The 16,012-nt window shown below is 44.5% G+C and overlaps 1 protein-coding gene across 2 annotated transcripts in view; it reads left to right on the plus strand.

The window, feature by feature from the left end:
* Positions 1 to 16,012, plus strand: part of RPS6KA5 (ribosomal protein S6 kinase A5) — a 628,800-nt gene that overhangs the window by 307,493 nt on the left and 305,295 nt on the right. For both annotated transcript variants that reach the window (XM_078660052.1, XM_078660053.1), the window contains exons 5-6: positions 10,774 to 10,881; positions 12,631 to 12,714. In XM_078660052.1, coding sequence (XP_078516178.1) covers positions 10,774 to 10,881; positions 12,631 to 12,714 — 192 coding nt within the window. The remainder of the gene's footprint in view (positions 1 to 10,773; positions 10,882 to 12,630; positions 12,715 to 16,012) is intronic.

Consider the following 16,012-nt stretch of genomic DNA (forward strand, 5'->3'; position numbering starts at 1 on the left):
CCACCTCTCCAGTCCCTTCCTCCACCTCGCCAGTCCCTATTGCCTGCAGTGTCTTGAGCATGCCCTCCCAGCGCTCCGCCATGGGCTCCCTGCGGAGTCCTACCGTTTCTTCCCTCCTGATAGCAGTCCACTCCGCGCGGCCCCACGAGAGTAGGGAGAGGGTCCACGCTTGCACACTGGGTGGGTCCCCTGCCTTCCACCGCTTTGTCAGGAGTCTCACCGCCATGACCATCCCCAGGTCCAGGAAACGGGACAACACCTTGGTAGCTGGGGACCGTGTAAAATGGTGTAAGAGGAACTCCGGCCAGTCGCAAGGGATCTCACGGCCTGTGCATTGTACTAGCCGGGCGTGCACCTCCGTCCAATAATCGCTGAGCCGCGGGCAGCGCCACAGCAGGTGAAGGAGGTCCACAGCGAGCTCGCTGCAGCGGGGGCAAGACGCGTCCATCCTATGAAAGTATTTGTTAATTAAAGCCGGAGCGAGGTAGGCCCTGTGGACGATATAGACCTGGATCTGGCGGAAGCACATGTTCCTGGGTATGCGCACCGGGCTTTTAAGTATCCGCTCCCATTCTTTGTCCGCCAGCGGCCTCCCTATGTCCCGCTCCCACTTCCCGCGAAGGGGAGCCAGGTCCAGCTCTGTGTGTAAACGCAGGGACGCAGCAAACCATTTGATGAGGTGTCTGCCCCTACCCATGACATGGAGGTACTGTATCACCAGGTGCTGCGCCGGTTCCTCCGTTATGTCGCCCCATCTCGCCGTCATTCGGGCTGTGAGCGATCTATGCATCAGGAATCCCCCAGGGGGGAGCCCAGCCTCCGCAACCAGCGACTCAAAGGGGAGCAGGACGCCATCCTGATATAGGTCGCCCAGCGTCTGCACCTCCGCCACCTGCCACTGCTCAAGCATGCGATGCGTGAGGACGCCTTCGCCCCCCGGAGAGCCCTCCAACGGGACTGCAGGCGCGTATGGCAGCACTTTCCTCGTGAGGTAGAGTGCCCTACGGAAGCACTTGTATGCCACCCCTAGCAGGAGCAGGGCAGGTTTGGCCTTGTCCACCAGGGGGTGAAACAGTGCAGCGATCCTTTCCAAGGCATAAGGCGGCTCCCCTGTGGCAGTGTCCTCCCTTCCCCTGTCCACCAACCAGCGTGCCACCCATTGGAGCTGCGCTGCCAGATAGTAATGTTCAAAGCAGGCGGCAGCTAGGCCGCTTTTGTCTGTGGGGAGAAATAGCTTCCCCCGGGCCAGTCGTAACTGGATGCTTTTATGATGCCCCAACACTCCTGCCCCCATAAGTTGCAACAGGTAGGCATTTCGATTTATATAAAGTAATCAATTCTGTTACCGACTTGTGGCCGCGTGCATGAGCATATAGCCGCTTCCACTCCCTCTGGCCCTGCGCCTGGAACACCCTGGCTCAGGATTACAACAATGGGTGAAAGTGGGGGTGCGAGTTGTGCCAGTGAATCAGAAGATGTTCCAGATGTAATTACATTGGGGACCCCAGTGGTAGCCACTGGTTTAACAGTCAGAACAGCAGGTGGGGAGAGTGGAACTAATTTCTTTATTAATAGCCCCCACTGCTTTCTGTAGGAAGCCATCCAGAGTAGCGTCTGTTTTAGCAGCAGGGGTGACTTTTCTTTTACCCATAATTAAAAAAGACTTCTATACACACAATTAAAATCCATAAAGAAAGGAAAAGTTTTTTTCTTTTCTTTTACCGTAACTTCACGACTCCCGGATAGGGCTTGGCTCCGTTTCCCAAATGTTGACCGATGAAACCAAGAGAGGGGGGCCCAGCCTCCTCTGGGCTCGGACGGACGCAGACGGGCCCGCCCATGGCCTGGGATGTGCCCGGGCGCTGCGCGGGCACGCCCGCGCGCATCTCATGCAGAATGGGACCCGCCCTGTTTTTATGCGCCTCCGGGCACTTATGGTCTTGCAATGGCGCCTCCTGGCGCAATGGGTTGTGGGGGCTGGAGTCCTCTGGCAGCTGGCAATGGTGACAGGGATATGCGTGCTCCTGTGCAGCGACGGACCCGCGCTGTTTTTGTGCGCCTCCAGGCGCTTACGGTATCGCAATGGCGCCTCCTGGCACAATGGGTTGTGGGATCTTGAGTCCCCTTTCAGCAAGCAACGGTGACAGAGATATGTAGGCTCCCGCCCAGCGGGGGACCCGCACTGTTTTTATGCTCCTCCGGGAGCTTACAGTTTTGCAATAGCGTCTCCCTGCGCAATGGGTTGTGGGGGCTGGAGTCCCCTGGCAGCAGGCAACGGTGACAGAGATATGCAGGCTCCATTTACATTTTTGACTAATACTGTCTAGCCTTTTGAGGTACACTGAAAAACATGGTTGCAGTGTTCAACTGATTTGATATCCTTGCTTCCATATACATATTGTATTGTATTTTAATTGCATTTATATAACACTTACTACCCCCAGACAAGGCATCCAATCACTTTTTCGGCGAGTAGCACTCTACTCCGAAACCCATAATGGATAAGTGGTGAATTAGTATAGTGAAATATGAAATTAATTTGAGTGGTGGATAGGTTTGTTATTTGGATCGAAAACGATAGTGGAGGGATAGAAAAGGAAAAAGGTTTGCATTTATGTGCCACTTGCTACTCCTGATGAGGTGTTGAAGTGCTTTTAGGTGAGTAGCACGCTACTCCGGAGCCAGAAAAGATTATAGGTGAATTAGTCAGGGAAATAGGAAAATAATTTGAGCGTTTGACATGGTAGTCTGTTCTTTGGATTGAAAAGGATAGTGGAGAGTAGGAAGAGGGAAGGCTTTGTATGTATATAGCGCTTGCTACCCATGATGAGGTGTTGAAGTGCTTTTTGGCGGGTAGCACGCTACTCTGGAACCCAAACAGGATTAATAGGGAGCTAGTATAGGGAAATATGAAATAAATTTGAGTGGTGGACATGTTAGTCTGTTATTTAGATTGAAAGGGAATAGTGGAGGGATAGAAGAGGGAAGGGTCTAGAATTTGTTATTTTTTTTAGTTCATAGCAATAGGAGGGGAGTTTGGGATGAGTAAAGGGGAGGTGGAGTGGAAAAGAGTTAGAGGGAAATTTTGAAAATGATTGTTTGGGAGATCTGAATAGTTATATTGGTATGATATGATGAAAGGAGGGGTAGGGAAGGGAGGAGTCCTGAAAGGTTTATTTTGGGGACCATGGTAGTGGTGTGGGGCTTGGGATGAATGAGAGAGTGGAGGTAGAGGATATATTGATAGAGGGATAGGGTGAGAAATATTGTAGTGCATTGGAAAGAGTAATAGAATGAGTTTTAGATGAGTCAGAGTGGAGGTAGAGGATATATTGTGAGAGATACAGGCTAGATGTAGGGTAGCGCATTGGATGTTGAATTAGAAGCAAAGTAATAGAAAGATACAGAAGTACATGGAAGGTACAAATATATATGTGTATGAGAGAAGGGTACTTGATGTTTACCTGGACGTATACCAAAACATTTGAATATTTCCAACCTGAGCAAAAGGCTTAAGGACAGAAAAAGTCCAACACTGTGGCAAACAACTGCCTCTAGTATTCCACTCCTCTATTACCAAAGCCCCAAGCTTAGTTTTTGATGTCTCTTACTTTTAGACCTTTGTTTTCTAGGTAAAAGTGTGGTTTCTTTTCTTTAAATAACCTCTGTAGCCACTATATTCCATCAACCACAATGCCGTTTTGGATCATATTGTTCACTACCTTTCCTGTGAATGAAGCAGTGGCGTCAAAAGGAAGATGGCAGTCGTTGTGAAAAAAATTCTGACTGACGCAAATGTGTGATGAAGAGGTTCTCTTTTACATTCGTTGAAAAAGAAAAGTGGAAATATTTTCTTTCTCCTGTACCAAAACATCAATCTGTTGAAATCTCCATAATATCAATAAAAGATTCATAGTTTCCTTCAGTTAACCAGGACTCACTCAAGAAGTCTTGGACTCTCAGAAGTATTTCAAAATCACATTAGATGCTTATTTCAAGCAACACAGAATTTAGCCTTTTGTTGTAATCTCCCTTTTTAGAAACTGGTAGAACTCCAAGAACAGATACAAAATGTAATATTCCACCTGATTTAGTTGAAGTTAATCACAGCAAACCAAATGTGACTGTGGCAGCTGCAGCTAGAGCAGCTCATTTCGGTATATTTAGTACTGCTGTAAAAATCTTAAATGGAAACACAATGGACTGGGTCAAGATGTTTTGATGACCTTTGTTGGGACATACCATTCTAACACACATTTAACTTGTTACAACTGTGAATCATGGAAGAAGACAAACACATTATAGTGTTTAACTGAAGAAAAAATTGAACAGACTTAACTGAAGACTTTCAGCTGTAGGCCACGGTACTCTAGAAATTGCACATATATTTCATTTTTAAAAGCTTCTCTGTGCAGAATCAAGGTGAATTCTCCTACTCCTCCTCCCATGTTCAGCCCCTTTGTTGGGGGGAAGAATACTTAAAGCCTTACTTAGAGTTGAGTGAGGGTGGGAAATCCACCCATAGTGCTGGATATCCCGCCCGACCTCTTTAGTGTGTGCTGATGTCTACACTATTCAAAAAAGATGGGGCATCCGTCACTTTTTGGCAAATGTCCTGCATTTACAAAACTCTAAGGCCTTCATGATCTAAATATGACCACAGTTGAGTGGGTCTTAGGAATTCTGTCAACAGGCTTTACCATACAATTTTTATAGCACCTCTCTCGTCACAGCCCACGCCCCCCATCCTATTTTTAGAAGTTTGCCTGAGTCCTCTGAGGAGCCTTCAAAAGTAACTAAAATAGCTAGTTACATTAAGGGCAGCCAAAAAAATGCATACCTATGAGTGAAATCAAACTGTCTTTTTTAAGTACTTTATTTTCATGAAAAACATCAGTAGTTCAAAAAACAGGAAGAGTGCATAGCAAAGGCTATCTCTGATTTGAAGATGCTATCTAATACTGCATACGCCAACTCATAAAGTTGAGATTTTAAGACTTTGTGTTGGAAAACCACTGGATTGGTAAGGTGTTCAGATAATTGGAAAACTATGCTTTTTTAACAATTATGATCAAAATAAGCTCTACAGTAACTATGATAAAAGGACAGTTTGTAGGTTCCAAATTGGTTAAAGAAATACATCCCACCACACTCATTTGAATATTTAGAAGGTGCTTCCTCCAATGACCCATTTCATTAAGTGACTATATGTTTCTGGCATTTCTCTGCATTAACAGTACAGGATCTACATCTTATCCCATCCCAGAATGTGCACATGTGACTTGAATTCCGTAGTAACCTGTTGATTTGATGTAAACAAAAATTGCCTTCATCCTCAGCAATACCATAATTTACTCTATCACATTAATATGCAGCATTATTCCAAGCATCACAATCCATGCTTTGATTCTATTGGTCATGGAACTGTTCATTCAGAAACATTTTATATAGACAGTCACAGCTCTCCAGCTCAGGGTGTGAAATTCAGTATAACAGGAATAAGTAAATATCTTGCACCATGCCTCTGATAAACATAGCTAACAATTTCATACGTTAGTAAATTGAATGGAGGAAGAAGAAAATCACTCCTTATCCTCGTGTCCGTTCTGCTAAAAGACAAAGAATCTGTCCTTTCCACAGAGTACAGTATGACCATGTAAAGGGACACTGCACATCTTGGAGAATAATAGAGTAGCAACTCCACTGAAACAGTGCTAGACAAGGGTGTATCTTTCAACAAGCAGTCACATTTTGGTGGTCAGAGTTGCTTCTCTTCAGGACCAGCATGCTCGCAATGGCAGAGGAGCATTGCCTCACTCATCAGTCACAGAAAAATAAAATTATAAAACATATTTTTATTTTTCTGTGACTGCCTTATACGTGGAGGTAATGTGAAGGGCGGGGCCAAGAGGAGCGGAGGGCACATAGAAGAGCACATGAATGTTTGCTCATTTATGTTTCTCCCACACAGCCAGGTTGGAGAAAAGCCGTAGGCTCCCAGGGACTGTCGGAGTGGCAGAGCAGGCTGCTCAGACCAATCCTGGCGCTGCTCTCCTAGTGAGAACAGTGGTCCCTGGCAGGGAATTGGATGATTAGGAAATAAATATAGACTCAGTCAGTTCTATATTGATAAAGACATACCCAGCCGGGCAGTGGTCTTCCACGATTTTATATTTTAAATGAGGACATACAAAACAGAATAACACCTTCAACAGTTCACGTGCGTGGGGCACAAGCCTGTACCCAAACCACGACCGTGCACAGACAAGGACATACACAAAAGGGCTTTTACAAGGCAAATTCAACAATCTCTATAGGGTTCCAGTTTGCTGGGCAGAGAGATTACTTATAGATACCATTACAATGTTACATTTTGTACATTTCCACAGGTATATGGTACACATTGGGTCGACGACGTTTCGGACCCCCTTGTTAAATAATGGGGTCCATCATCAGGACAAGAAAATAGTTGCCTTTTTAGTTATTAGCCTCTTTAGCCAGGGAGGCAGTTAGCAACCTCAAATAAGGGCGGGCGGATAAGTGCTGAAACAGGAATAGTGGAATAATCTATTCCGTGTTATTCGAATTACCGAAATTTTTCGGAATTTCAAATAGAGTTCTGGAGGGAAAGGATTTCTTGTGTCCACTTGTACCTGTATACAGGGTTAATGTTTTAAGACATGGTACAGGGACTGGGTCCAGAACGGAGTCTTAAGGGTCCAAGGCGGGAAAGAGTAATTATCTCGAGTCCGCTTCAACCAGTGTATATTAATCAGACTTCCTCGAGGGTCCAGTGGCGGCAGACGAGTAGTGTCTTTGTCCGCTTGTTCCTTAGGAGCCGAAAATTATCCAGGGGGCCGGATCAGTCGGCAGAGATTGAGTACCGGAACCAGGTACTCAATCTCTGCCGACTGATCCGGCCCCCTGGTTTCAGGACCCCAGCGCGACTCGGCGCCGCCGATAATTTTCGGCTCCTAAGGAACAAGCGGACAAAGACACTACTCGTCTGCCGCCACTGGACCCTCGAGGAAGTCTGATTAATATACACTGGTTGAAGCGGACTCGAGATAATTACTCTTTCCCGCCTTGGACCCTTAAGACTCCGTTCTGGACCCAGTCCCTGTACCATGTCTTAAAACATTAACCCTGTATACAGGTACAAGTGGACACAAGAAATCCTTTCCCTCCAGAACTCTATTTGAAATTCCGAAAAATTTCGGTAATTCGAATAACACGGAATAGATTATTCCACTATTCCTGTTTCAGCACTTATCCGCCCGCCCTTATTTGAGGTTGCTAACTGCCTCCCTGGCTAAAGAGGCTAATAACTAAAAAGGCAACTATTTTCTTGTCCTGATGATGGACCCCATTATTTAACAAGGGGGTCCGAAACGTCGTCGACCCAATGTGTACCATATACCTGTGGAAATGTACAAAATGTAACATTGTAATGGTACCTATAAGTAATCTCTCTGCCCAGCAAACTGGAACCCTATAGAGATTGTTGAATTTGCCTTGTAAAAGCCCTTTTGTGTATGTCCTTGTCTGTGCACGGTCGTGGTTTGGGTACAGGCTTGTGCCCCACGCACGTGAACTGTTGAAGGTGTTATTCTGTTTTGTATGTCCTCATTTAAAATATAAAATCGTGGAAGACCACTGCCCGGCTGGGTATGTCTTTATCAATATAGAACTGACTGAGTCTATATTTATTTCCTAATCATCCAATTCCCTGCCAGGGACCACTGTTGTTTCTACATAATTAACTTCCCCGAGGTCCCTCGCTGATACCAATTGGGGTCCCCTTGTTGTTTAAATAGCTCTCCTAGTGAGAGCAGCGTCTGGATTGGGCAGGGAGCCTGCTTTCCCAGATACTGCTGGGACAACCCAGAGGCAGATGTCGGAGGTAGCGGTAGCAGAAGAAAAGGTAAATTGTTTAAATTTTTGTTTAACCCTCTTGCCCCCCCTCCCCGTCCATCCCCCGCACCTCCCATTTTCTATTAATGGCGGCCACAACTGGGAACACATGGTCAAGAGAGGTGACTTGACATAGAGAGGTAGGAACTAACAAGTTAAACTAGATCTCAATTGACTCTATTTCCGAGTTTAGCCCGCTGGAAGCGAAAGTTTTTATGGGTGACCTAGAGACCAAAAAGATATCGCGAATATACCAGACCCTGGTCACTCACAGTGCGTCCCAACTGGAGAAATTACGGGGGAGTGGGAAGAGGATGTGTTGGTCTTGGAGGAAGAAGACTGGAGGGAGGACTTAGCCGCACCTCGGGGGGCAGCCATAGCAATGCGTCTCCACCTCATTCAATTTAAATATCTTCACCGGGTTTATTTTACTCGGGTACTATTGTGACGGGCGAGGCCGATTGCTTCCCCGGAATGCCTCCGGTGAGATGGGACGAAAGGCACATTTCTGCATACCGCCTGGCAATGCTTGTCGCTGGACCGTTTTTGGAGAGGGATATTCGCCTGCCTCTCTGAAGTCCTGGGTTGGTCGCTTCCACGTACACCACAGTTTGCCCTATTGCATGTGATGGAAGGGATCGGGGGCAATATCTATAAACGGCATTTGTTACAGTTGGGCTTCACATTGGCGAAACGTGATATTGCTCAGATGTGGAAGGATGCGCGGGCGCCCTCGGTGGCCCCCTAGAAGAACGGCTTGGACTTTTGCATGGGGTTGGAGCAGCCAATCTTTGTGGCTTGAGGGTGCCCGGTAAGCATTACAAAATTTGGAAACGGTGGGCTGATCATAGGGGCTTGTGGCTGGAGCCTCCGGCTGAAACAGACGATATCTCAGTGGAATGAGGGTAGGGACGGGGTTGTTGGGCCTGGCGTGGGGGAGCGGGTAGTCTGGGGTGTGTGTGTGCTCGGGTGGGTGGGTCTCGGTGGTGGTTGCGCAACTTGGGGAGGGGGAACAGTTGGGGCACGTGGGGCTGTTATCCTAAATAATGCTCATTGTAGAATGTGTTGGTTGCCTTGTTTTCTCAAGAAAGTCAATTGCCGTCATATAACTGTGCAATGTGATACTGCAGTGGACTCTGGAGTGCAGAGTCATGCGCCTATTGTGCAAATTGACGAATAAAGTTTGTTTTTTTAAAAAACAACTAGATCTCAAGTCTTTGAGAACTGGGCCTTTCAGAGATAAAGCCAGATACAGTAGCAGGGCCAAAGGGTGAGATTGGTCAAAGCAAGGTGGCAGTATGAAATTATTCAAAAAACAACAAGTGTGGAGGGTCAAGGGGATTGTTTAACGACCTGTCTACTCACTCCCCATATAGTACATAACAACAAAAAAGTAGACCAAGTCTGGAGAGTGTGTGTCTGAACAAGCGCCTGTGAAGCAATTGGATGCAGATGTTGATGACAGCAGAAACTGCTGAGTTACAAAGGTTTGAATAAATCCCTTCAGCCAACCGAGTTGTTGGGATTTCATCATTTGGGAATTGATGAGTATTCAAACCCTATCCCGACCATTTAGTGCCAGGATAGCATAGGAACTCTGTATACATCGTTCCTCAAAATAATAGTGTTAATGAAGTGCAGTGCTCAAAATAATCATGGTGAATAAAATTGACTACTAAGACTTAAGACTTTATCAACATAGAGGTCTATGTGTCAATGGTTTAAAAACACGCCAGGTAGTTGAGAGTGGATACTACCATGTGGCGCTAAGCAAGGTGGTCGACATGTTTCAGCCTATAGGGGAACTACCCCGGCTTTCTTCAGGACCTAGTGTATAGACTTGCTACTGCAACTGACAATAATTTGTGATATGAGGAACGAAACAATAGTGCTTATGAGAAGTCACATATCTACCAGCAACTTTGTACTCCAATGTTCGCTGGAGGAAGGGAGAAAGGACTTCTTCCCAGCTTTATGTGGGTGACGACCCCACCTCACCCGGCAACCGCTCGGGAGAATGAGGCCCCGCTCTGTCCGTCGGTACCCCTTGTATTAACCAAGCGGAATCAGAGTCATGCGCCTATTGTGCAAATTGACGAATAAAGTTTGTTTTTTAAAAAAACAACTAGATCTCAAGTCTTTGAGAACTGGGCCTTTCAGAGATAAAGCCAGATACAGTAGCAGGGCCAAAGGGTGAGATTGGTCAAAGCAAGGTGGCAGTATGAAATTATTACCTAAAAGTATACGACTGCTCCAAGGAAGAGTTACAGAAGCACCATGAAAATCCATAGACTTATTCAGCACGCACTGTTATCCTCATATGCATGCTACCATGACTGAGTCTGGTCAGGCCGTACCGCAGAAATTATAACAATAAAAAAGTGATCTAATTACCCTTTCCACTCTTCTTTCTTTCCCCGTTCCCTGGTGAACACCATTTGGTCCTCTATTCAGAGAGTCTGTGGCTCCGAAATAACCAATGTTTGGTAATAACAGGGTACCTTATTTGTGATTTTTCAGTGTTGATGATTTTTATAGAGTAATATATGGCCTGTCTTACCTTACTGATGTGAACAAGCATGGTTTACGCACAAATTTGGGACAGCACAGTGGGGTAGAAAGAGTTGTTATATTGTTTGATTGTTATCAGTGCTTGTATCTTGGCTGGAAACTAAACTAGTTATAAGGTTCGGACAGCCTCCTCTTTGTGTGGGCTGGTTGAAGGCAGTCTTTCTTGGCATGATTTTCTGAAATCCAGTTAGTATATAGGTAGCATATATTAAGATCAGCTAATACAGTGGCAGTTAGCATTGCAGAAGGATACTTTGACAATGACAAATATTTGTGTTCTTTCTACAGTTGGGAATTATATACCGAGACATAAAACTTGAGAACATCTTGCTAGATGCTGATGGCCATGTCGTACTGACGGACTTCGGCCTCAGTAAAGAATTTCTTATTGATGAGGTATGTATCTAAATCTTGAATGTGAGGTAATGATTTTAAAATGTAATAATTGCAATTGAAAAGACTGCAGCAAAAGGAACCTTTAAAAATAGAGATATCTAACTGAGTTAATCTATTCTCTTCTATTGATGTTTTACCACCTAGTCTTATCATATACACCTTCCACAGAGAGGCAAGGACCATAAAGTAATTTGAACTTTGCTGCTATGAACCCTAGAATTCCTTGCTATGCCTCCTGTAACCTACAGATATCTGTATACCACACCGGGGATAAACTGAAACCTAGGGCATCAGCGTTTCCCTAAGAGGCATTACCTCCTGATAATATTGCGTGTTGAGGATTGTGGGTCTATATGTACAAATTCATACGTGGGCGTCATTCTAAGTGCAGAGTGGGCTTAATGCTAGGTTCTTGATCAGGTGGTGTTTCCTAGCTGAAGACCAACTCAGGTTGTCTGGGGTTTTTTCTTTTGCTAACATATGACTACTAAAGTCATGGTATTAGTGAGCAAAGATTTTTTTTTTTCAACAGTGGAGTCTTAAGAAATTCTAATTTTTGCCCTCTGCTTACCTTTGCCTGGGCAAAGATTTACTGTACATTGTGGGATAAAATTCTTTTTAATGTAGCCCAGTCAAGCTGGAAAATGTATGTAGACGTTTTTCGCTGCTATTTTCCTTTATGCAGAACTTTCTTTTAGGAGGCGAAATGTGTGTTATAAATTCCAATTGTTTGCGAATGTTACGAAAAGAATACGTTTGCAATCTTTACAAAGTGTTGAAGATTTCCATTGACCTTCACAAAGGTTCCAAAGTAAAACTTAAGGCCTCGTCCCTGTTGTCCATCTTTAAAAACTGTCAAGTAACCGGTACAGAAAACATTGAATATAATATTTTGTAGAAATAAAATGATTACAAAAATTAGGCATTTTCATTGCTTATTGTTTGTTAGCAACCATGTTTAGCTGCCATGAACTGGAGTAAGTAGGAATTGAAAGACCATTTAGGCTCTCGGAGCTACACTTAATTGGTATTTAATACTCAAGCCACACTTGAGGTATACACAGCGTTATGCAGCAGGAAATTCGGTGGTGTACAGCAAAAAAAATAATATGTAAGGGTGGTGAAAAGGAAATGTATGAAGTAAGGTATTGGTTACTAGATTGACAGATGGCCTACCAGACCAGTGGATGAATGCCCTCCGCTACTCTGGCGTAAAACTATCTGCGATATATAGAGATGCGTGCCGGGCTTCAGGGATATCTGCTTATCAGTGCATTGAGTACAGCTCTGTTGAAGGCACTAAAGATTTGCCGAGCAGCACCCAAGTTAATTTTTCCTTCTATGCAAATGACCCTGACGGGGTAGGGGTTTCTCCCAGTACGTGGATGTCACTTCTTTGCTTTCTTTTTTGGGACCACATGATTTCCTTGGCAGTTCTGACCAGGAGAAGTGTATATTTCAACCTCCACCCTGCTCTGTTGTACATTACACGAGTGGCGGACAGGCCGGCGATCAAAGGTTTCCCTATGGAGAAGCCTGCTCAGGCTCTATCCATCATAATCGTGGTACCCCAGCTCTAAATAGTGAAGTGGAATCACACGTTTGGCTGATGGCACATCTCCCAAACTCTGAAAGAGCCCAAAGTATTGTGAGATACCTTCTCATTGAAGTGAAGTGGGGAGAATTATAAATTGCATGCGAGTGAGAATTAAATGATTCAGATGTGTAACACTGTTGACTTATTTTCAGACAGAGAGAGCATATTCCTTTTGTGGTACCATAGAGTACATGGCACCTGAGATTGTCAGAGGAGGGGATACTGGACACGATAAGGTATTGTGCTTTAATTTTTGTGCCATTCTTGTAACAGTACTACTTAATGTCTGTCTGTGCATTTTGTCATTCATTTGCAATATGAAATTATCCAGCTATAGCTCGTCTCAGTTTTGTTAATTTTCCAGAAATAAATGTAACCTGCAAGTAAGTCTATTTAACACCATCCGTCAAGTAGAGGTGCCACCAAATTCATAGGGAGAGCCAAGCCCATGAATCGCTCACCATAAAAATCACATAATAGATTATATGTAAAACGATCGTACTGGGTTACAGCAACTCTCCCTCAATTTTTGAAGAGGCTACTTAATTTTTTCCGTTACAAAACTTATTAAAGGAGAGTTCGAGAAGGCAGTGCCCTGACTTGCCTGTGGCTCATCCTTTAATGGGGGGAATAACTAGACTAGAGCCAAACTATTGCCCCCTGATAGCCTCAACCATGCCTTTGCTTCCCCACCTACATCGTCAAATGGTGTCTTTAGTGGGGTCACCTGAAATTTTCTGTGCCTTTCCAAATACTGGAAGTTTAGCTAAAAGTTTCAGAAAACATTTTGAAAATCTAAAGTAAGTTTGAAAAGTGGCATTAATGCTTTGTAATACCAGGTATTTTACCTCAATCACCCATGGACATTTTCCCAAGGTTCAGACTTGTCAGCTTGGTAACTTTTTTGGCCAATAGACTAAGCCCAACAGTATTGCAAAAAGTTAAATATAGGCAGTTCTTTGTATACCTTAAGAAGCATCATGGACATTTAGTCCGAACAGGCCATGTAAAGTTAAGCTGCGCTCGAAAATAGGCAGTGTGAGGGCCTGTTTGAGACCAGTGGAGTGCGGGTCTAGAAGGTAATCCCTGTATAATCATGCACGTGACTTTAAAAACTTCACCAATATTTGTTGTACTGTCCTATCTGTTTTACCTTAGGCACAAACTGCACACAGAGCACTGGTTCCCTGACACGCTTGGTTAGCTAACCTCACACACGAGGCACTATTTTTCAGTGACTGTACTGCTCCTGACCTTGTTATTTGAAATCGCACCACTAAAATGTGTTTCATTTGTCTCTCCTTTCTAGCGGAAGGGCTCATATGCCAACTAACGGTATGGTGTTCTTTTCTCTTCAGAATCTAGTACCAGAACATATATTTGATTCATGCCACTTTCCTCACTTACTTAAAAAAGCAGCAAATGTTTTGCATCATGTTTATTTGATGGGTACTATGACGTAATTTGTCATCCTTGCATTTGAGACTTCTACGCCAGAAGAATACATGGCACAAGTGTGTTCAGATGTGCAACGGGGTATTGTGGGAGGAAATGGTTCCTCAGTTGAAACATGGCCTCCCATCTACCTTGCTCTGGTACTCTCCTCAGTACCCCAGTCTGAAATCACCAAAGCCTGCTTGTACTATGTATCTGGGGTTGAAACGTGTTAGTGTGTGCTATCACCTCTTCTTTCCTAATTTACGGTCTTCCTCCTCTACAAGATGGTGGAAGGACGAGCTATAGTGCAGCGCTGAAAGATCTGAAAGTAGGAATCCAGTAATGGCGTTTTCTATGATGCTTTTTTCTCTACAAACGAAGAAAGGTCAAGAGAGTGGTTGATGCTGGAGATTTCAACTCCAGGATTAGTGGAGAGGGAGAGAAGCAATGGGGAAGCTAGATATGTATCTAAATAGGTAAACTGACTTTATTAGTGTCCAGCATGACAAATCTGATCATCTCTCTCTCTCTCTCTCTCTCTCTCTCTCCACTCACTCACTCACTCACTCACTCACTCACTCACTCACTCACTCACTCACTCACTCACTCACTCACTCACTCACTCTCTCACTCTCTCACTCTCTCACTCTCTCTCTCTCTCACTCTCTCACTCTCTCTCTCTCTCACTCTCTCACTCTCTCACTCTCTCACTCTCTCACTCTCTCACTCTCTCACTCTCTCACTCTCTCACTCTCTCACTCTCTCACTCTCTCACTCTCTCACTCTCTCACTCTCTCACTCACTCACTCTCTCACTCACTCACTCTCTCACTCACTCACTCACTCACTCACTCTCTCACTCACTCTCTCACTCACTCTCTCACTCACTCTCTCACTCTCTCACTCTCTCACTCTCTCACTCTCTCACTCTCTCACTCTCTCACTCTCTCACTCTCTCTCTCTCTCACTCTCTCACTCTCTCACTCTCTCACTCTCTCACTCTCTCACTCTCTCACTCTCTCACTCTCTCACTCTCTCACTCTCTCACTCTCTCACTCTCTCACTCTCTCACTCTCTCACTCTCTCACTCTCTCACTCTCTCACTCACTCACTCTCTCACTCACTCACTCTCTCACTCACTCACTCTCTCACTCACTCACTCTCTCACTCACTCTCTCACTCACTCTCTCACTCTCTCACTCTCTCACTCTCTCACTCTCTCACTCTCTCACTCTCTCACTCTCTCACTCTCTCACTCTCTCACTCACTCTCTCACTCACTCACTCTCTCACTCACTCTCTCACTCACTCACTCTCTCACTCACTCTCTCACTCACTCTCTCACTCACTCTCTCACTCTCTCACCCTTTTCGTCTTCCTTTCTAACTGGTTGGAAATCGCCAGAGCCATTAGGCAGGATTGGATAAGCTTCTCAACTTTGATAGTTAAGCAGTAATTCTGTGAGCGAGGTCCCACTCAATGTGTGTGCCACCAACCTCTGCACTCACATTTACTGTTTGTTTCTATTGCACGTATGAGGCAGTGCTCTGGAAAATGGTTTATTGTGGAGGGCTCGCAGCCGATAGTGCACTTTGCAAATACACATAACAACGGCGTTTGACTCTTTTCGCTAGTGCCATTGTCATAAGACCTGTCTCCCGTTCCTCAAAGAGATGTGTTTTGATTAAGTTTCCAAATACAATTGTTTTGAAGAAATTGTCAACTAATTGGTATTTGCAGTTCACAAAACTAGGCAAGTGATAGAGACTTTTATCCGCGCATTCCTTACTCTATAACAACGTTTCTTAACCTTTTAACCTCTGTAGCCCCCAATTAATTATAACTGGAAACCGGGGCCCTCACTAAATCATTATTGGAATCAGGGGACACCCCCTACTCCCAAGGCATTACAGGAAGGAAATGACCCCGACCCCGCCTAAGCAATTTTGATGATTTGAAATACAAAACAATGCTCAAAAAGTCTACATCAAATAAATACACAAATGATGAAATATTGTATTTAATTCACAAATATAAAAAAATTAAAAAAAAATATTTAAATGGGAATGTTGGACTTTTTCTAAATTCAACTGAGGCAA

The sequence above is a fragment of the Lissotriton helveticus genome, chromosome 9 (genome assembly GCF_964261635.1).
Source record: "Lissotriton helveticus chromosome 9, aLisHel1.1, whole genome shotgun sequence".
NCBI lineage: Eukaryota > Metazoa > Chordata > Amphibia > Caudata > Salamandridae > Lissotriton > Lissotriton helveticus.